Source organism: Rhamphochromis sp. 'chilingali' (assembly GCF_963969265.1).
Source record: "Rhamphochromis sp. 'chilingali' genome assembly, chromosome: 3".
Classification (NCBI taxonomy): domain Eukaryota; kingdom Metazoa; phylum Chordata; class Actinopteri; order Cichliformes; family Cichlidae; genus Rhamphochromis; species Rhamphochromis sp. 'chilingali'.
Genome location: NC_137931.1, coordinates 7,017,001 through 7,037,779, shown reverse-complemented (window position 1 = coordinate 7,037,779; position 20,779 = coordinate 7,017,001). Strand labels below are relative to the sequence as shown.

The window sequence follows — 20,779 nt, the reverse complement described above, 5'->3', positions numbered from 1 at the left end:
GAAAAGCAGCCAATGTCCAAAGAAACACATTGAAGACCTTTCGGAAACCCAGAGAACTGTTGCTTAACACCACTTTAAAAAATTATAAGATCTCTTTGGAAGCACAATGTTCTTAAAATAAGTGATGAGTCAAGACTTTTGCACAGTACTCGATAAAGTAAAAAGGCTTAGCAAGTTAAAAGGGCCATAAAAGAAGGGGTTAATACCCTTTTTTTCTAACTCTAAAATAAAATGAAAGTTTTTAATGAACAAAAATATACAAACAAAATATAACAATAAAAAATAAAATACTAAATAAACGAAAAATACAGATGTCTCAAATTAAAAACAAATGAGTTATGAATCATTATCGTAGATCATGCTATTAATTCTCTCAGTTGAAAAAATGAAACCATGAAACCATAATTACGCGATGACGAGGCTCTGCTCACTCAGCACTTTTTCCTTTGATACTGTGCACTCATGTTTTTACACAGTGTGTTTACACTGTGGTATCACTGCGTCCACCTACACTAAAATCCTCAATATTTCCTCCTCCAGTGGTTAAGGTCTTATGAGAATGCATAAGCCATAAGGTCATGTGAAAGAAGAAAAATATCAATTTTCTTCCTTTCTCACTGTAATGTGTGGTTTCCTGTCTTTATCTAAGCCACTGTGTTTTGAATTATTATAGTTTTGGTTTTTAGCTTACACAGATGCTCTCAGTGGCACCTACAAAGTAAGCTAAGTAAGGGTTAAGGATTATTTGGTTGTTTATTTACACTTTCTGATCATGCACGTTATTTTCTTTCAATCAAAGAGCGTTTTTTTTTCTTATGAATTTATTTTATTCAGAAATATATACTACAGCATAATGTAATATTTGTATGTGCATTCCAAATTTTATTTTAAATATTTTTCAAAAAGAAAAAAAAAGTAGAATTCTCAAAACGATTTTAAAAGTTGTTTTATTTTTGAAAGCGCTCGCCGGAAGTAAGAGTTACCAGTCACGTTTGACTCCAGTGGCAGTAACTGAGAGAGGAGAGCGAGCAGGAGTCCGCTGCTGCCACCTCAACATGGAGTAACGAGAGCTCAGCGCTTACTGCTAAGGAGCGGATCCCAGAGAGAGGAGACCCCGGCGGCCTCTGCTGTAATTTATCCCCCGAAGTCCCCGCAAATGATTCAGCGGACACTTTTTGCGAAGGCGAAGGAAAGCTCGGCTTTTATTTGAAAGATGGCGAACGACTCTCCAGCTAAAAGTCTAGTAGACATAGACTTGGCTTCATTGCGGGTGAGTGCTGCTGAACCGAGCCGTTGTTTTTTTAAATGTTTTAAATTTATATATATATATATTTCCTCTTCAGTTTGCTTTGATTTTTATTCAACCCTCCGTCGTTCAGTGTGACTTGTAGTAGCAGCAAGTTTGAGCCTGCTCTCCTTGTTAGAGATGAAGTATTGAAAATGACCGCTGAGCCATAGCGAGGTGTTGCCAGTGTCTGCTTTTCCTTTGTTCGAGATGCGTTTGGCATGTAGGGGAGACCAGGACGCAACAGCTGGCTCACAGTGCACAATGTTGCTTGGACGATTTTTTTTTTTTTAAATGACATTACTTTAAATTGAAACACCTTTCTGCCTTTTTCCCCTCTTTCCAGGATCCAGCTGGGATATTCGAGCTGGTGGAGGTAGTTGGAAATGGCACCTATGGACAAGTATACAAGGTTGGTTGGAGGCGCAGTACATGGCCTGTCCTGTTTTCACAGTGGAGGCTCGGCACTATGCTTCCCCCCCTTCTTATCAAACCAGGGAACAAAGAAAGTGGCATTAAGCACGCATGGGTTCTAGATGCTATTGCACCACATTGTGGACAGTTAATATGGTAGAAAGTCTTTCTAGTTCATTGGTGTGATTAGAGTCTGGTGTTATTGTTAACTGTTCAGCTGGGAAGTAGGGGTGTGAGTGAGTCAATCTGCTCTGATGCATCACCTGCCTTTCTAAAATGTAGGTGGGGGGAGAGGCAAGCGTGGAGTGTCACAATCCTCATGGCCTCACTCTAGTCTGCAGCACCATCATTTTTTTCCCTTCTTCTAATTAACAAAACCAAATAACATATCCCGTTCAAATCCGGACTTTCTTCCAGTTCAGTGGATGGGAATCCCTCTCTGTGGACCATCTGCTCTGGTGTCGCATTTCCCTGCTGAAAATTAACATTGCTGCTGTTGACAGACATCTCCAAGGAGGGACAGCGAGACTCAGAAGACACAGATGTGTTTTTTAGTGGCCCGTGCTGCAGCACAGCACCCTTCATGTGCTGTTGTAGTTGCAGCTGGTTAATCAGATCCATTAGCATTATGCAGACTACCAAAAAAAAAAATCACTTTCCTCATGCACTAAGCTGAGTATTTCATTCTGACAGCCCACAGTGCTCCACTGACCTGCATTCAATCTCCTAGCACGCTCCACTCCCAGGATCGCCCCCGCCTCAGCTCGCAGAGCAGATCCATCTGTGTGCATGTGAAGCCACACCTGAAAGCACCCCTGTGCAGTGTAAAAGGAAGTGTGATGCATGTGTGCTGTCTTCCCACCAGACTGCTTTGAGCTTGACCTATGAGATGGAGAATTTGTGCGTCTCCCTCTTCTTTTATTATTATTATTATTATTTTTTTGGGTCCTCTTTAATCTCTTTCTCCATTCAGTGTCCAGTACTAATTCTATTTGCGAGAGCTGCTCTGTAGGGGAATGGAGAGCGTGTACAAGAGTGGGCTGTCAGATTAGCTCGTGGTCGACACACAGACGCAGGGGCCTGCACAAGATAAGCCAAACTGCCTATTAGCGAAAGCATGGCTAATGCTGGAGCTCTACTGCTGCAGCTTCCTGTTGATCAGCTGTCGATCAGCAGCCTGGCTGTCATGTTAAAACGGCACGAGCATGTGGCCTGTGAGCATGTGCAGTGGGACTGAGGCGCTAGAGGAGGAGGAGGTGGTGGAGGGTGTAACTGGTAGAAGAGCAGCTGTCCAATTCCAGACAGAACCTGCTCACCGCTCTCACAAAGCTTAGCTTGTCCCCTCGCTCTTTTTGGGTCTCCCAGTCAGTCAGATCCACAGAAAGGAGGTGTTTGTCTGTAGGGTTTCAAAGTCGGACCCACTGAATAATCACAGCAGCCCCCAAGTGAAAACGGGGTGGAGATTCTTCTCCCTCTGAGGCCTTTGCTGCTTTGTCCAGCACTTGGTCACAGTGTGCAAGCGCCCCCCCCCCCCCCCCCCCCCCCCTTTGTGTTATCTTATGAAAAAAAAAATGTGACTAAGCTTCTTTACTCTGATTTTGTGGTGACTTTTAATTCCTTTGAGAGCTTTGCTTTTGTGGTTTTTGTTCCTTTTTAGGCAGATTATTGGGAGTAGAATGTCTGCTCTCCATTAAAAGTTGGTGTCAAGCGTATCCATGCATATTTTGCATTCATATCAGTCTTCTGACAACCTTACAATAAAGTGATCGTGACAGTATCCACTCTAACCACCGAGTCCTGTCTGATATTGATATCTGATATGTCATTTTAGAGCACAGAAAGGAGGAGGAGGGACTAAAATGATTTGTTTTAGTTTTTGCCAGATTTCGTGGTTTTCTAGTCCTCATTTTACCAATTTTACATTTTTTGACCTTTTTCAGGCTGGTGCTTGTGTTAAACAAGAAATTTGTTTGGTGTAATGTAGAAAGATTTTCATCACTGGAAGGCATAAAATAAGCTATATGAGTGTGATACTAACACAAAGTCTTGTTTTGACCAATAGCACTTAAAATGTATGCATGGCACTTGTGCTGTGTCCTCCTACTTTCAGCTTTACGCTTTATCCTCAAAGATTAATGGAGCACGCTTTTTCTCTAAGACCCAAATTGCCAAGTCAAGGTTCGTGTGGCCATGCTGCGTTGCAGTGCTCTTTGCCAAGAGGGCATCCGTTGCCACTGGAGAGATGCCAGATTACAGTTGCTTTTGAAAACACAGCACAGCAGTTTTTGACTGAAAGCCATAATGAAAATGACTTTATAGCTAAAAGAAAAAAAATAGAAACCTCTTTAATATTGCTTTGACCAACAAGCTGATTGGAATGAAAGCCTGGACCTCCAAACAGATTGAATGCACTTAATCTAACTTGATTCATAAATTTTATAAATAATATGGTTGTGTACTTTAGCTGAAAGGCCAGCATATAAATTATAAATATAAATATTAGTCCAACCTGTTTGGTTTTATTTGGAGTTTAGAAGTTACAGAAAAACAAACTGTATAAAAAGATGGACCGTCTGTTACATCAACCCAATAGTTTTTGAAATTCAGTTTTAAAGCCTTTTGCTTAGAATTATTGCCTTTGTGTTTTGGTGCCAGAAATCACCATATTTCAATGTGTTTAGTGCTAAGCTATCAGCTGCTAGTAAGTTTGGCTAGCGAGAAATAGAAATTGAGGGGGGGGGGGTCTCCCTTTTTCTGTGGACATTTTATACAATCAACTGCACAGTGTTGTTGTTTTTTTTTTGTCAGACTATAGCACTACAAACACATACAAAATAAAGAAATTTATATATATTATTTTGCTGTACTGTATGCATGAGTAAAGCATGTAAAATGCATGTATGCTAGTCTGCTGAAACCATAGCGCTGCTCCGATTTCACTGTATGATGCCCAAGTATGGCGCCAATAAAGGAATCTTCATGTTATCTTATATCAGATAAAAAAGCCCCAAAAGGCACCGACTCTACAGATAAACTAACTTAATTAACTTCTTCATACAATTCAAATGGTGAGTTGAAGTTAAATGTCTATATAGATTTTGTTTGTTTAAATAAGAAAGCTGCTAATGTGTTGAGTTTCATGATGGGCATTTGTTAAGTTGTTTTTTTTCCCTATGAGGAACTTTGGTCTTTTAGAGACAGCCTCAAGTGGTCATTTAAGGTACTGCAGTTTTGTCACTTGAGTGCTGGATGTTGTAGCTCGTTCAGAAACCTTAAAATGAAGTCCTTGCTTTTGTTTAAATTCCCAACACAAATTAGCTTAAAACTGTGCTATTAGCCAGTTCTGGCATGTCTAAAGAGTTCTGTCGGTCATGACCCATCGTATAAAGTTTGTAGTGAATATCCAGTCATTGTGAAGGCAGTGTAGGTCTGTCGCACCCAATTTATCATTAGTTATGTTAAAGCAATACACACTGCTTTTTGCAGTGCATGACGAGAGTCTCACTGAGCTTTTCTCCCTCTTTATCAGTTGGCCCTGGACCAGCTGGCTTAGCAGACCTGCTTCTGGATATAAGTATTTAAAAAAAGGGAGAGATAGTAGAGAAACTCAGAAAAAGACATGATTCTTCATATTGTGCATGGTATGTGGGGAAGATTCTCTCTGCTCTACAGAATGGCCATATATAGTCAGGTCTGAGGCAAGGGGCCCCTGCTGACTTGCCTGATGTGCATCCATGGGATGTGCCAAGGCTGTGCCACCAGTATTTTCACACCACCATGTTTCATGTGGGCAAAATCCATGTTGGATGTGGTGCGGCAAAATCCATGTTGGATGTGGTGCGGCAAAATCCATGTTGGATGTGGTGCGGCAAAATCCATGTTGGATGTGGTGCAGCAACATCACTTGGTGACATCACCGTGATGGTCACGTGGCTGAATACTGGGGGGGGGGGGGATCAAAGAATTGCAGGGATGATTTCATATTTGCATATGCACTGCATGAAACAGTCATTTCTAGTCCCTCACATTTCATTTAAGGGTATCATATACAGAGGGCTGATTTTTGTCCAGGAAGCTAATAAAAGACATTACGATTTTTGAGCCTCAGTAGTGCTGTCCTTTGTTTTCTCCCCTGACCTCTGGGGCAGCCTCACCCCCTTCCCTCAGAATAAGAATAAGAAGCAGTCCTCAGGGGGCTAGCTATGTGTGAAGGGTTGGAGCTGCTGCTGAGGAAGGAGGAGAACCTCTCATGGAGTCTTTCATTGCCTACCAGCCACAGGGGGAGACTGATGTTTACCTCGGGGCTAACCTGACTGGTTGTTGTTGGTAATTAGCTTAAAGAAATGATGAAGTGAAAGATTGGATTTGGTTACAGTTGAGATGATTGAAGCAGCGACTATCAGGTCACTGTAGATGGATCACCCTGAAGTTAAACTGGAGCTCATCTGGCTTCAGGGTAATCTTCATCAACCCCTGTGCTGCTGCCTTTAGGGTAACCAGATTCACTAAGAGAGCAAGGCAGTTTGTCCAGTCTTATCATGACGAGTTCCCAGTGGTAATCCAGTATTAGTCCACCCAGTATCAGCAATATCAGTTTAATCTTTAAGACCTGGAAATTTGAATAAAAATTGTTTATTTGGCAAGATGTTACACAATTCTAAGTCAAATTCCAAGGATTTGGAAAAGCTATAAAATTTGAATATTATCTATTGAGCAGCTTGTAAATTTTTGTGAAAAATTGAAATTGCTTATGAAGAGAGAAATTATAAGACTGGTTAGCCCTTAAGTCCCGATTGTCATTTCCAGAAAATCCTTGTGATTATAATTTAATATGTAGGAATGCGGGCCTGCGGCTATTCTGCCAGTCACATTGAGTTAATGAATGTAGGACAAGTGATGGCTGGTTTTCTTGCAGGCCTGTGGGTTCGATGCCATAGCTGGGCCTTGTGACAGTGTCTAATTGATAAGTGCCATATAGGGCTCTGTGGTAAAGGTCCCGGGAGCTCGGCTGCTGATTGGCCGTGCAGCTGTTAGGTCAGAATCGGTGGGCGTTGAAGGCCCTGCGTGATGAGTGAAACATTTCAAACCCGTATTAAATTGGTGAATATGAGATCCAACACACTCCTCTACTCTGCATGCTCTCTATCTGACGCTGTGTATCCCTTATTGTCCCCATCTCCCCCACAGTGACCCTCTCTCTAATGGGTGTCACAAGACTTACAGTGTCCCCTGACTCGCCACACTGCCCGAACAAAACTTTCAGTGTCTGTCTGTGTGTATGCGCGTACGTGAGTGTGTGTTGCTGTCTGTGTGCAGCTCATTGAGCCGCCTCATTACTTGAGTGGTGTTGAGATGAGACACAAAGGCGCAGGCAGACGAGACAGCCTCTTGCCTGTCTTCCTCCAGCGCCTTTACATGATAGCTCTTTCTCTTCAAGATCTCTTGTTTTAATGCTCTAAATCTTTCTTTTTTTATTTTAACTTCTTAATGGCTCCCAGTCATCCCACATTCAGTTGACGCTTATATAAAACCTTCACTAGGACACTTCACTGTGTGAAAACTGCATATTGGCAGGTGAAGAGAAACAGAGCTGTCATTTGCAGCCTTAGTCTTCGGTGCTTTCACATCTTTAGTGTTGTCGAAATGTACAGGCAATGCGTTTTTAAGCCTTTGCTGCAGCAGTGATCAATACTTGTCCTGTCACATCAACTGGCCTCTTGTTTCAGACCATTACTCAGCTTTCTGTGTTTTTGCTCCTCTTCTCTGCGCATTCCTTTTCACCTTTTCCATCTCCCGGCTTTCCCTCCTCATCCCTTCGCTCGCGCACTCCCCTCTCTGCTTTCTCATCTCTTTCTGTGCCACTTCCATCCGTGCTTCTCTGGGGAGAGCTGGGCTCGGAGGCAGCAGGGCCGAGGCTTTGTGTGTCTCTGTGTGAGAATTGGGTCAGTGTGCTGGTATGCAGCAGCAGAGCCCGGAGAAGCACAGGCAGCTCACAGCCTTACATGTCATGTGCTGCTTCTAACGGCTGATGGATCATTTTTTCCCTGGAATTTATCTGCAGGCAGAAGTCTTAATATATGTGTGAAAGGTACATGGAGGCTCTGACTTTTGTCTGCCCACCTGCTCACTCTGCTGGTTCAGATGTCACCTTAGAGCTTCTCATGACTTGAGCAAAGACTGAGGTCATCCATCTCCTCGGTCTTAACATGGGTAGCCTTTTAAAAGCACTAAACTACCACTGCAAGCAGTTCTCTCTCTTCCCTCACTGTGTGAACTAATAATGTGAAACCAAGTTTGTTTTGCACCCGCATGGCTAATTAGAGAGCATGTCGCTCAATTTCAGCACTAGGTTGTGCAATGGAAGGTGGAGCCATTTTTATCTTTTTGGCAAGTAGCAGAAGTTTGACCTGGTTATAAAGCCAGCCTGTGTGAAACTAATTGCTTTGCTTGATCAGAATAAACAGATTCTAGATATGAATATGCAGGATTTGTAGGAAAGATGCACTATTTTTGGCAGCAGAAGCTTTCTGGCTTCCATTTGTAGTCTAATAACGATCAGCCAGGGCATCAACGAGCAGGCTGTGGCTACATTCAAGTACCAGCGATGTTGTTTGCTGAAATGCATCAGACAACCAATGACTGCTCACAATTTAAAAATGGATCTGCATTCGTAAACAATTACTGGCAGAAGAGGAAATCTGAGAACAGGCAGCTTCTAATGGAAGGCCTGGAAATTGGCTGGTACTCCCAGTGCAAGTGGACAATCCAGGCGGACGCCGTACTGATCTGTTCTGGTGAAGAGAGAGCTGAGCGTAAAAGCGACGCTGTCGAGTTACCATTCAAACTATGATCATGGGCTCCGGGTAGTGACTGAAAGAATGAGGTTGTGGATACATGCACTGGAAATGAGTTTCCTACAAAGTGTGGCTGAGCTTTACCTTAGAGGTAGGATGAGGAGGTGGGTCAAGGACTCGGAGTAGACCTGCTGCTCCTCCACATTGAAAGGAGCCGGTTGAGGAAGTTCGGGCATCTGACTATGATGGTTCCTGGGTGAGGTGTTTGCGGGTATCTCATACCAGGAGGATGCACCGGGGCAAACCATTTCTCAGCCGGCTTTGGACTTGGTGTGCCCTCCTGGATGAGCTGAAAGATGTGGCTGGGGAGAGGGAAGTCTGAGCTTCTACTTGTGTGACCCGAACCTGGATAAGCAGTAGAAATGGATGAATGGCCATTCAAAGCTTTGGATTCAAAAGGAGCCCCCTAACCCCCCTTCAAGGTACTACCAATGGGAATAGGGAATACTGTTAGTATACATAGGTCTGGGTGAGAAAGGCAGTACTGTCCAAAAATTTTGAGTTGACAGAGAGGACCTCAAGAGAGAGGTACAACAGTGAGTGTCTGCCGCCATCTTGACAGAGACCAGAACAAAAGACAAAATAAGTAATGCTTTTACCACCCCATCATATACAAATTAACTTACTCTCATTGGTAGTCACTTGAATTGCTTACTTCAATGTTAATTTTAACTTGAGACCCGCCTACTTTGCATCGCTAATGGTTATTTTCTGTCGTCGCTGGATCTCTCAAGGTCTGGTCAGCAGGCTAGCTGATGGGTTCCCAGGTCGATCTTACTTTAATGCGAAATATGCAGGGAGGCAGAGGTTCAGGTCAGTCTTGTGGAAACCAGTACTCCCCCTTTGTCCGTACTGGCTCTGTAGGCGGACCGCTAACAACACTGCTGAGCATTGCCGCTCATTTCTGTCAAGTGAAAATCCACCCAAAAAAACATGAATCACTGCTTTCCCAACACTGATCTTCAGCTGGATTTATTAGTCTCCAAAACAAACGGAGCCGTACCTGTAATTGTGAAACATCGCAGACACTATGACAGCGCGTGAAGTGTGTGTGTGTTCTTCACATGGCTTGTGAAATAACGGGAAAGCCCATTATGGCAGCTCTAAAGCAGCTTTCCTTATCGGGTTTCTTGTGTTGAGTGAGATTTCTCCACAGCGTTGTTAATGGAAGCCCTTATAGTGGAGCATATTTAGTTTTAGGGTAGATTTTTAAGTTAATGTCTTTGGCTCTGAAGGCAGTAAGTCATTCAGTGGTTTTAGTGCTGAGCTGGAGGGTTGCCAGGAACTCATCTGGCCATGGTTAAGAGGAGCTGTGATGGAGGAGTAGAGATGGAGGCCAGGGAGGGCTGAGTGATAGCTGAGTGCCTCAGATAACCCCTCCACAGCCACACCTAGCTGACTACTTCAACGGGCCCTGCAGTGCCTAGCTGCAGGCCTCCTCTGATCAACCCAAGTCGATTCCCATCCCCAGCTTTGTACCATGGGCTCTACTGCATGACTGATTGGAACCGATCAGCTGAATATTGATTTATTCAATAAAATAACTTGAGCCTCACCGGCTGTCTGATTAGTTAGGAATTACTTAATATATTTAATTACTATAAATTTATAAACAAGACATGTTTAAAGACTAGTTTCAAGCCTATGTAGGAGCTTTGGGATATTAAAAAATAGTGGAAGTTGACGTGTGGTCAGTCAGTTCTGCTGTGAAGACATGAGGCAAACTGTCACAGAGCGCATTAGAGACCAGACAGCATGTAACAGTTTATGATGTCTGTTGCTAAAATTGGGTTTAACTTAAGCAGAAGTGTCTCTGTTGCCTTCTTTTTGGAACCCCGTGACAAATTTTTAAAGGGAGTGATACTTCTATACATATCAGATGATTGTGCATTTGCACAAGTTTGTAAAACTTACTCACTCCCAACTCATCCCATACTCAATGGTTTACCCCTTGAAAGACTGCTGGGAGTAACCTTTTGAAGCGCTTTTCTGTACAGAGTGGTTTCTGTCATATTTCAGGCTTGCTTATAGACCAAAATGACTGGGTATGGATCAGAAGTGGGTGAGGGTGGTCTCTGCCTATGCAGCTACCCTTGGGAATACCCAGAAATGGTTCTAATGGTCTTCAAACCACGTCTTTGACATACGCCGAGGTGTCAAAACTTATCTTTAAGGGTACAGGCGACGTCATCAGATGTCGTCTTTATGAGGGAAAAGTAGAGCTGGGCGATATGAGATTTTTTCATATCACGATATGTTTTTTTCATTTCAGGCGATAACGATATCTATCACGATATAAGCCAAATAACTATATTTGTAAGATTTAAATGTGCCGTTGCTCACAAGTAAAATGTGAAATAATCAGCAGCTTGTTTTTATTTAAATATTTATTTCCCATAATAAGTTCAACAGGGTAGATGTACTTAAGGAACATGAGACTTTTTCAGATAGATAAAGGCAAATATTGCAAACTACACAAAAGGCAGCCGCTAAAGCGTTTAAGTTTCAAAATAGAACAAACGAAACAGACTAAATTGTCAATTCCACTTAGAAACAAAATATAAATTCTAAAAATTAATCTTAGTTTGTTTTACAGAAGAACAGACAAAATTGACTAACTTTTGTCAATATCAAATAAACTGAGAACTAAAAGGAAATTCTCAATCTCTCCTTGTTGTATAGCTTAGCTTTTCAAACAGTTGTAACAGTTACTTTAGTCTGACAAAAGCCGAATGATGAATTAGCGCTTCCAGTCAGAGACTGAGGCTACGTCCACACGTACACGGGTATTTTTGAAAACGGAGATTTTCCGTTTTCGTTTTAAAAATAATCCCGTCCACACATAAAGGCAGAAATGAAGGAAAACGCTGCTATGAACATGCCAAAGCAGCAGGTGGCGCTAGATTCCTAACCGTGCAGAAATGTTGGCCAATCAGAAGTCTAGAAGCCTCGGTGGGAAAAAGTAAACAAAGCTGGGGCATAGAAGCAGAACCGAGTCGTATGTGTGGAGGGACAGTAACTGTGTGTATATGTAAGCATTTAAACACTGCAGAGAGTAGAATTAACAGTATTGTAGAAATTCATTTCAGCGAAACAATAACGTGGCGCACAGTGTGACGCATGCACCAGTTTATTGTATTTCCAGACTTGCTTTCGGCACAATTTACAGTGCACGCTACTCTATTTTTTGTCAGACTTGAAATAGCCGAAATACCTTCACACTACGGAACTTCTATGGCTCTTCCATTCGACAATCTCTCCGGCGTTGGAACCATCATCTGTTTTCTCTTCGGTCACGCTCGGTTGATTTTTCTAGTCGGCACACTCATTTCCTCCATTACGCGCTGGCTCCATTACCCGCTGGCTGCTTCCCAAACAAACACACGTGCGGCTTGGCACTTGTGCTGTACATAACAAGTCACGCGACGTGACGCTGCGGCTGTGATTGGTTCGGCTCTGCGCTACTTAATTTGGATTGGCTGACCTTTTTTTTTTTTTTTTTAATTTTTTTTAAAGAGGACAAGAGCGGCGAGGTCTATCGCGATAGCTTAATTTCTCTATCGAGTAAAAGTTATATCGCGATACATATCGTTATCGTTCTATCGCCCAGCTCTAGGGAAAAGTAAAAAAAAAAACAAACAAAAAACTTTCATTGCCAAGTAAGTCTAAATAACAGCGGATCAAAGTTGGCGTTAACAGTTAGGACACTCACTGATGACGTTAATCGCTCACCTCGAAACAAAAAGATGTCCCGCCTGGTAATTATTTTATTTATTTTTTAATCTTTGTGGGATGTCTTTCACTCTTTCACAGTAGAAAAATACTCTTCAGACTTCTGGCAAAATCTCATATGTAGCAAGCCTGCAGAATTTTCTTTGCTCCATCCACTGAAAGTGACAATACCCCGGCAGACCTTATTTACCGCTGCATTTAGGGACCTATTAACGTCAAATGGACTAACCTGCATGTTGAAAATGGTGCTGAAAGGGTACCCAGTGCTTTAAATCTTGACACGTAAGACTCCTGACGAAGTGTCGCCATGTGATGAGTTGACTCAGAACAGGTTGGAGTTTGAACATGTCTACAAGCTGCACTTGGTATGGCTAAGTGCCTGCTAAGCTCTTGCTAGACCAGTTCTTAGAGCTTATTTTTTGACAGTGCTTGTAAGAATACCCCAGATTAAGAAGAGTAGTTTTAGGATCTGTTGCATAGATTTGGTGACATCCTTTTTTTTTTTTTTTCTTTTTCTGAAAGCCTGTTTATTTTCATATGTGCTGATTCATTTCTGTTTACTTGTGCAACATAATGTTTAACCCCAAAGTGTTTTCACAATAAGTGCATGTTGTAAGAGGATAAAGTCAAAACTTGGAGCTTGACTGTAAACCAAGCACTCCTCTCATTGCTCATGTGCTAATGATGTGTAACCCAGTTGTGTTGTGGTATCAAAATGCAATAACCTTGTGGCTTAGATAACCCTCCCAGAAGCTGGAAAAAAAACTTGGATTTATACGACTAGGAAGACTTTTAGGTTAACAGAAAGGGAATTGTGGGGTGGGGATTGGCACCTCTGCTATCTACTCCAAACTACATAACTTTAAATCATCCATGTAAGCAGACATTTTAGCTTGGCTGTCATAGTTTTGTACACATTCATCAAGGCACTGTCAACTGTAAAACTGTACGAATTAACAGCTTTAATTTATTAACAGCCAACGAGGGAGATTAACTGCGTTGTTATTGAGTTGAATGTATCCCGCAATTATGCGGATGGTCTTTGTGGAAAATCCAAATAGCATCAGATTTATTATTATTATTATTTATTTTTTTCATCCCCTGGATGAAAGCGTCACAGCGTTGGATCCAACAAGTTGTCTTTGAGAGTGAGCTCTAATGCTAATGGGAGAGGGGCTGCAGAAGAGCCAAAACACAAAGACGGTCTTGATTATTTTTCTCCTTTCTGCTCCTTTTCAGTGTTGGTCTTGTTTGTGGTCGGTAGTTAGAAACAAAGTTCGTGACTCACGCAGTGAAATCTTCCTGTAGACATCCAGGGACCCAGTGCATGTTTGGCTCATTTCTCAATTAGCTGACTAATATGTTACTGAAGTCACAGGATGGATAAATTTTTATTGTTTCCATTATAATAAGGTGGTAACTATCACAATAGTACACTGATTAATCTCCCAGTCATTTCTCAATGAACCAATTAGTCATTTGGTCTGAAAATGGAGAAAAATGCCTGTCAGGTTTTCCCAGAAACTCTTTGTTTTTAAGAAGCTTTAAACAAGTATTAACTACATAAAGATTTAACAATAATACAATCTAAGATTCAGTTAATTATGTTTGACTCAAAAATCATAATCATTTAATGTCGACTTTTTCAGTGCACATGAGGCATGAGGATGACTGCGGAGTTCCTCGGCTGCACCTGTAAACTAGCAAAACAGACTGCATGTGCACGAGGAGGTGACGGCTACAATGTCAGCCTCTGTTGTTTTTGCAGAGGCAACCCCTGGGATCAAAGTGGAGAGGATTAAAGTCATTGTAAAGTGTCCCTCTCATCGCCCCCACCTCTCCTGCCCAGTGAAAACAGAGGGCCCCAAAGCCTGCATAGCTTTTATTGTCATAATCCATACAGTTTCAATTGACTATGGAATGCACTGGCTAAGATGACGACGGTGGTGTCGGCAGGGAGGCTGCACATATGTGTGTGAGAAGCCGTTTTCTCTGTAGCCATGCACAAAGACTGTACAGTGAATTGACACGTGTGTCCGGTACATTGCAGCAGTGGTAGGCAGAGAGACAGAGTATCACTGCAGTGGAGAAGGGGAATACCCATGTGGGTCAGCTTCCAAAAATGTCCCATGTTTTATCTCGTCTCAGGGTTGAGGGGAGGGAGGGGGATGTAGAGAGGCCACTATTTTGGTCCCTTTGTTTATGTAAGGAGTGGCAGTAGGGTGCTAGGAGAGCAGAGAAGTCTGGGAATGTCGGGGCTTCATGGCTTGGGAATCGCATGTTTCTGTTTGGTGCTGTGTATATCATAGTTTTACATGGGCTGTGGGATACAAAAGACTTGAAACTGCTTTCTTTGATAGGAACAATCCAACTCTTGATCTCAGTTCCCGTGTGAAATATATGGTAAAAATGGCGGTCAAACATGTAATTTAATTAGATACAGTAATTGAAGTGCTTGTATTGGGGTTGCAACTCAGGAATTTTTTTTATTTTCTATATATTTTTTTTAAATAAGTCATTGTGTTATGTATGAAAATAGCAAAGACTGTATAACGGAGGACATGCAGTGAGTTGTGGACTACTCGTTTAATGGCTTTAAAGTTACAGTGTGTAAAATATCTCCACTAGATGTCAGACTGCAGATTGCAGTTAACTTTGTTACTTTTTGCCCTCCCAATTCAAGCGCATAGTCCTGGCTATGGTATCTGTTAGGGGTGGGGGGAAAATCGATACTGTGTAGTATCGTGATATTTTGTTTGCTAATAATGTATCGATACAGGGACAGCAGAAATCGATATTTTGTTACAAAAAAGGTTTCTGTGCTCTGACTTCAGAGTAGGGCTGGGTATCGTCACTGATTTCTAGAATCGATTCAATTCCGATTCACAAGGTCCCGAATCGATTCGATCCACGATTCGATTTAATTCGATTCGATTCAATTTAAATCTGGGAAATTTTGACAGTCAGAAATATAATTCAGATCAGTACATTTACATATTTTTGTATCTATAAAAAGGAAGCTGACACTCGCAAGACTTTATCCAAGCTGTGAGCATCACAGCAGATGCCTTTGTGTCAAAGTAGCTGAAGATAAAACACAGAAAAACATGTAGGTGATTTTCCTGGCCTGGGATTTTATAAAAAATATTCTGCAGTACATCAAAAACGAAAGAAAACCATTAATTAATGAACATTACCTCTGACGTTACAGCGGTTTTATTAGAGACACGGCGTTTTGCATTTTGCATTTTGAATAATTTTAAAAAGTTTAAATTTGTTCAGTATTGAACAGCAGAACTGAGGTTTTCTTTTCGGAAGAATGTAAAAGGGAAAAAAACAGCGGCTGACAGCGCTGTAAGCAACAGTAGACTTGTGCGTAACAAGCAAGCGAATAATGAAGAAAGCAAAACTGTTCGAGAGAGAGAAAGAGAGAGGGAGAGAGAGAGAGCTGCGCATCGCAATGGAAGCAAAACAGTAAAAGAGTGAATTCATGACGATGTTTATGTGAAGCGTTTGGATCTTCTTTTGCTGCTGGTTCGGTCAATATTGTTTGGAGAGAGATCAAACTAACAGCCTTAGAATCAGCGCATAAAGGGCGTGAACACAAAGCGCGGACCCGGATCAGCGAGCTGTCGGCTTTCACTTTCAGCCCCGACTGTGAGAAAGGCGACATCTAACTGATTCTGATCCGCGGGTCACGCCCTGTGTTTAAGTCTATGTGAAGAAGCCCTGTACCTGCTCTCATTTACTGTTTGGTGGTTCTTGAAATTTTGTGATCTTTCACCAGAGATTCTGGCATTTCGGACAAAATAAATTTATATTAAAAAATCGATTCAGGATTTTAATGAATCGATTTTACGTTATCCAAGCCAGAATCGATTTTAATCGATGAATCGATTATAAAAACCCACCCCTACTTCAGAGCATGTTGATCCTTTTTCTGAGCAAGAATCCTGACATTCCTTCACTGTCCAAATGTGTTTAACTTTTTTTTTTGGCAGCAATAAACATGACAGTTTACTTATTTTAATTTAAGACATGTTTTATTTTAATTAAGTTTAAAACTTTTTTATTTAATGTAAAATTATATTTTGTTTTAATTTACTTTCAAATTCTTCAGTTGCTGAAGGAGCTGCATAGGTTTCATAAATTGCGTAGTTCAGAATAGCTATAATTGTACCAGATGGTTGCATTCAGTTAAGTTGGACTAGACTGTAATGCAAACCGTTCAGTTTGTCAACAATAAAACTGACTGAAATGAGAGGAGGACTGAGTGCGAGACTTTGATATTAGATAAAATGAATATTGATAAAGTTTACCTTTATGTACAGAATCTGAATATCGCAAAATATTTTTAAAAATTGCAATAATATCGTATCGTGGGATGTATGGTGATTCCCACCTCTAGTATTTGTAGTGAGTGTAGGCTGTCAGGCTGCTGTTTACCTCGTGTCTGTTTGTTTACTCTGAAGGAACCTGTAAAACTTAACAAAACGAGTCTGATACAAGTCAAACAAGCTCGCTTCTGACAGCGATCCTGAGGTGAGTTGTTGAGGATATCCTGTCAGTAAGACCCGCTGTTGTTTATGCTGTTGGCTGGCGTTAGTGTTTATTAGAGAGAAACTGATATTTTTAGGATACTTGAACCTAACATTAGCTAGCATAATGTTAACTTATAACCAGCTGCTGCTGACTTCAGTTCAGGAGATGATGTCTGAGGATGGCATTTTATCCAGAGCCAGTCATATTCTCTTTTCTATTCGTTTTTGCTTCTTTGGTGAAGGAGACCTCTTCTTGAATGATAAAACTAAGTTATGATTGTTCATACATTGAGTTTGGAGATGCAAATGTGAATTAAAATTTGCCTCCATGGTACACAAATGCCAAGAAGCTCTCTTCACTTCCACCTTTGGCGCGCTGCTCTCTCTAGCCACATAACTAAATTGAGATTATGTGCAACAATGTCCATCTCGGCCTCTGTATTCAAGATGGCATTACAACACGGTGACTTCCATAAACTGATGCCTGCTCCAATATATTTTTAACACATTGGAGCAGGCAAATGTTTTGTTAATTGATGCATTATGAGAATGCATCAGTTTGTTCAGTTACACACTTATACCATTAGTATGTTTATCTGTTTTTTTCCTCTATTAAATAACCTAATAAATGGACTGACTTGACCTTTTTAATCTTGTTAAGGCCTCAAACGAGTAGTCTTTGTATCCTTTGCGTTTTGGAAAATGGATGTGACCATATTTGGACAACCAAAGAGCCACCTGTCACCAAATGTGGATACACCAGTTAATTTATAAACCAGTTCACCACCTGTTTTGAATGAGTATATTGGCTATAACTAAAGCTTTTTTTTTTTCCTTTTAAAAAAAAACAATTTAAATAGCAATGTACAGCATACTTGATAAGACCACAGTGACCTTTGCCATGTGCTTGAATGCTCATATGCTTTTGTTTGTTGTCTTTGCAGGGACGACATGTCAAGACTGGACAGCTGGCTGCCATCAAGGTCATGGATGTCACAGAGGTAAGCCTTAAATGTCACCCTACATATACTTTTAAATCAAAAAGATAGATTTGGCGCAACATAATGGATTATCATTGGTGTGCTAAAAATGCTCTTGTGGTGAAATGTAATTATACTCGAGTCTGGTTAACATAAAAATCTGCACACATTCCTCTGGAACTTACGTCTGAATATTTAGAGGTTGCAGAGGAGAAAAAGCCCCGCTCTGTAATGAGTTGTCTTCACTAATAAACAGCAGCAGGGAAGGAGTAGAGGCAACAGGATACTGCTTAATTTTAATTAGATTTTTTTTTTAGGTAGCTTTGTCATTTAGCAGCAAGCGTGCTGCCCTCAGCTGTGGGAGGTCCCATCTGCAGATGAGAAACAACCACATATGCACACATGCAGAAACGCAAGGCAGAAGGTTTGAGGGGAGCAGCGAAGACCAGCAGGGCTAACCACCCACACTGTGTTGGTTATGATGAAAGCAACATGGGCGTAAAATGCCGGACCCATCCTGGAGCCCAGTTTGAACGTGTCGCGCGCAACAGCCTAGTGTTCATCATCTTCCTCAGAGGGGATCACAGCCGACAGCCACGAGCTGAATTTTCACCGGTGTCAGGACACGTTTACTGCTTTGTGGATGCAACATGTTTCTATCCTACCGTCACACAGTCCTCATCAGAAGCTCAACAGGAACTGGTAATGCAGCTCGTGTGCCCTGACATGCCTTTTTGCCACCCCTCACGCGCGCTTACGTCACAATGAGTCAGAGTTACACTCTCGACTGACTTGTTATCGTGTGGGAGAGAATGGACCAGCTGTTTCCTGATGTGTGTGAAACACTAGGTGTGCCTTTTCAGACGTCTAGTCACTCACTGAGAACAGGGAGTCACTCATCACGAGAAGCAGGTGTCCACTTCACCTAAAACCTGCTTGACTGTATTTTTGTGTTTTGTTTTTCACTGGTGGCCCTTTTAACGTCTGTCTTCAGTCTGTTTATGTGTGACTTTGGCTGTATTTAGTGCATTACAGTGACTGTTATTAGGTTTAGCCTGCTCTGCTATCTTCCCTTGCTTCTATCATGACATAAATCATTCTGAGATTAAGCCTGGTTTTTATTACCTGCGCACAAACGAATGACTGTGCACTCCCATTGCTATTAAAGTGCCAAAGCTCACTAACTGGTGGACCTCACACAGTGATTTTTAAGTCAGTTTGACTGAGTTAATTAGTAGGCTTCAAACGGTGCTCAAATAATGACTCAGTTTGATCTGTTATGACCGTACGGCTGAAATATTCAATTACGGAGCTTCAGTTAGATCTGTCAGCTATTTTTCTGCTTGTTATGTTTCAGCTGGCCCGTGTCGCGCTTGACGTCCTGGCTGTTGAGCTCATCTGCAGGCACAGAGGTTCTGTGCAGGGTCACTGTGACCCACATTCTCAAATCCAAACAAGTCCTCTTTTCTGCAGCTATACAGGCCACGAGCTTAAAAAACGGATGCTTTTCCATTTTGACGTGCTGTTTTCTGTTAAATTAAAAGGATTTCTACTCCTTGAATGTGCAGCGCTTCTTGACATAAGGCCAAGGATGTTTCTGCAATTTGGGATCCAGCAGTTACACTTTAGCAAACACTGTACTGGATTTTAATTTGTGAAAATGTATTACCAGGCTATCAAAGACAAAGAACATGGCTAACTGTTTTGTCTTGGGGGGGGGGGGGGGGGGTTTCACCCCTGGAGATTTAAAGATGTTTTAAGACATGAGAGGAAACTCGGCTGGAGTTTCCTCTTTGTTAAATCCTTGAGTTACACTTTCTAAAGATCTTATCTTCAAGCATAAATTAGGAATACTGGGTGTGGCCTAGTGCCACAGCATCTTATGTGTGTGCGTCGTGCGCTGACGTATTGCTCGCCTTTGCCTCTCTCTCTCCGACACGCATCACCATATGATTGTCTCTCCCACTCAGTCGCCATGTGACTCGTGGCAGAGAGGCTTTCACAGTCGGGAGTGTGATAATCCAGCAGCTGCGTAGCAGAGAGGGGGTACACGGGGAAGGGAGGGTCAGAGGAGGATGGGGTGGTGGAGGGGGATGCGCACAACAGAAAGGCTTACGTCAACTCAAACGAGTCATGCAGCAGCAGCGTGGCTGCCTGTAAAGACGGCCAACTGCCATTTTGCTGTGTGCGATGCACTCACACCATCCAGCGTAGTAACATGCACACACAGCATCACCTTTAAATCGGCTGTAACACATTTTGGTGCAGAATGCTAATAATGGAAATGACAGGATATACAAATATCTGAAGCGTGCACACACTGCATTATGCAGTGGTAATTTTGTGCAACCACCCCCACCTTTGTACTCTTGTCCCCCCACTCCTCTCACTCTACTTTGTAAATAATAGGCCATGTAACCATAAAGCAAACCACTTGCAGGCTGATCTATGCATGTGTTCAATTAGTGCATCACTGTTAATCTGTGTCAAGTTGCTACAGGGTGCAAGTGGGGAGTTTGCACTTCAGCTAGTTCTGACCTTTTTGTGAAGAAGCGATGGCGGCAGGTTTGCTCCCGCTATCTGCAACTAAAGGTCGTTTGCAGCAGAGATTAAACGCTGCGTGATCACTACATCTGCTAGTTTGATTTAGCTCTTTCGCGTTAATCCCTCAGAGTTCCCTTTAGGTTACGTTTAAATTTTAAAGGCGCCCATTTCCTGTTCCTGCTCTTCCCTTAAGTAATCCTACACCCATTAAGTAATAATTTATTTTTTTTCTCCAGGTGAAGGTTCATGGCAGAGCTTTCTTTCCAGCTCTGTGGATAATAGCCGCTGGTTGTTGTTGTTGTAGGTTTATCTGATGTGTCTAACGTACAATGCAAATCATTCATGCAACAGTAATCCATAAACAAAGGACTCATTCCTCGCTCGTGCTGCATGAAAAGGCTGCAGCGATGTTGCACCAGGGAGCTGTCA

At 42.0% G+C, this 20,779-nt stretch overlaps 1 protein-coding gene across 12 annotated transcripts in view; it reads left to right on the top strand.

Annotated features, from left to right (window-relative positions):
• The first annotated feature begins 1,000 nt into the window (after positions 1-1,000).
• The window catches only part of LOC308393187 (mitogen-activated protein kinase kinase kinase kinase 4-like), a 38,793-nt gene continuing 19,014 nt past the window's right edge, over positions 1,001-20,779 (top strand). For 7 of the 12 annotated variants that reach the window (XM_080876739.1, XM_080876736.1, XM_080876734.1 and 4 more), the window contains exons 1-3: positions 1,001-1,270; positions 1,632-1,697; positions 17,771-17,827. In XM_080876739.1, the coding sequence (XP_080732865.1) occupies positions 1,214-1,270; positions 1,632-1,697; positions 17,771-17,827 (180 nt within the window). In that variant the 5' untranslated portion in view covers positions 1,001-1,213. The remainder of the gene's footprint in view (positions 1,271-1,631; positions 1,698-17,770; positions 17,828-20,779) is intronic. The other 5 variants (XM_080876731.1, XM_080876733.1, XM_080876740.1 and 2 more) reach the window with 2 other exon arrangements.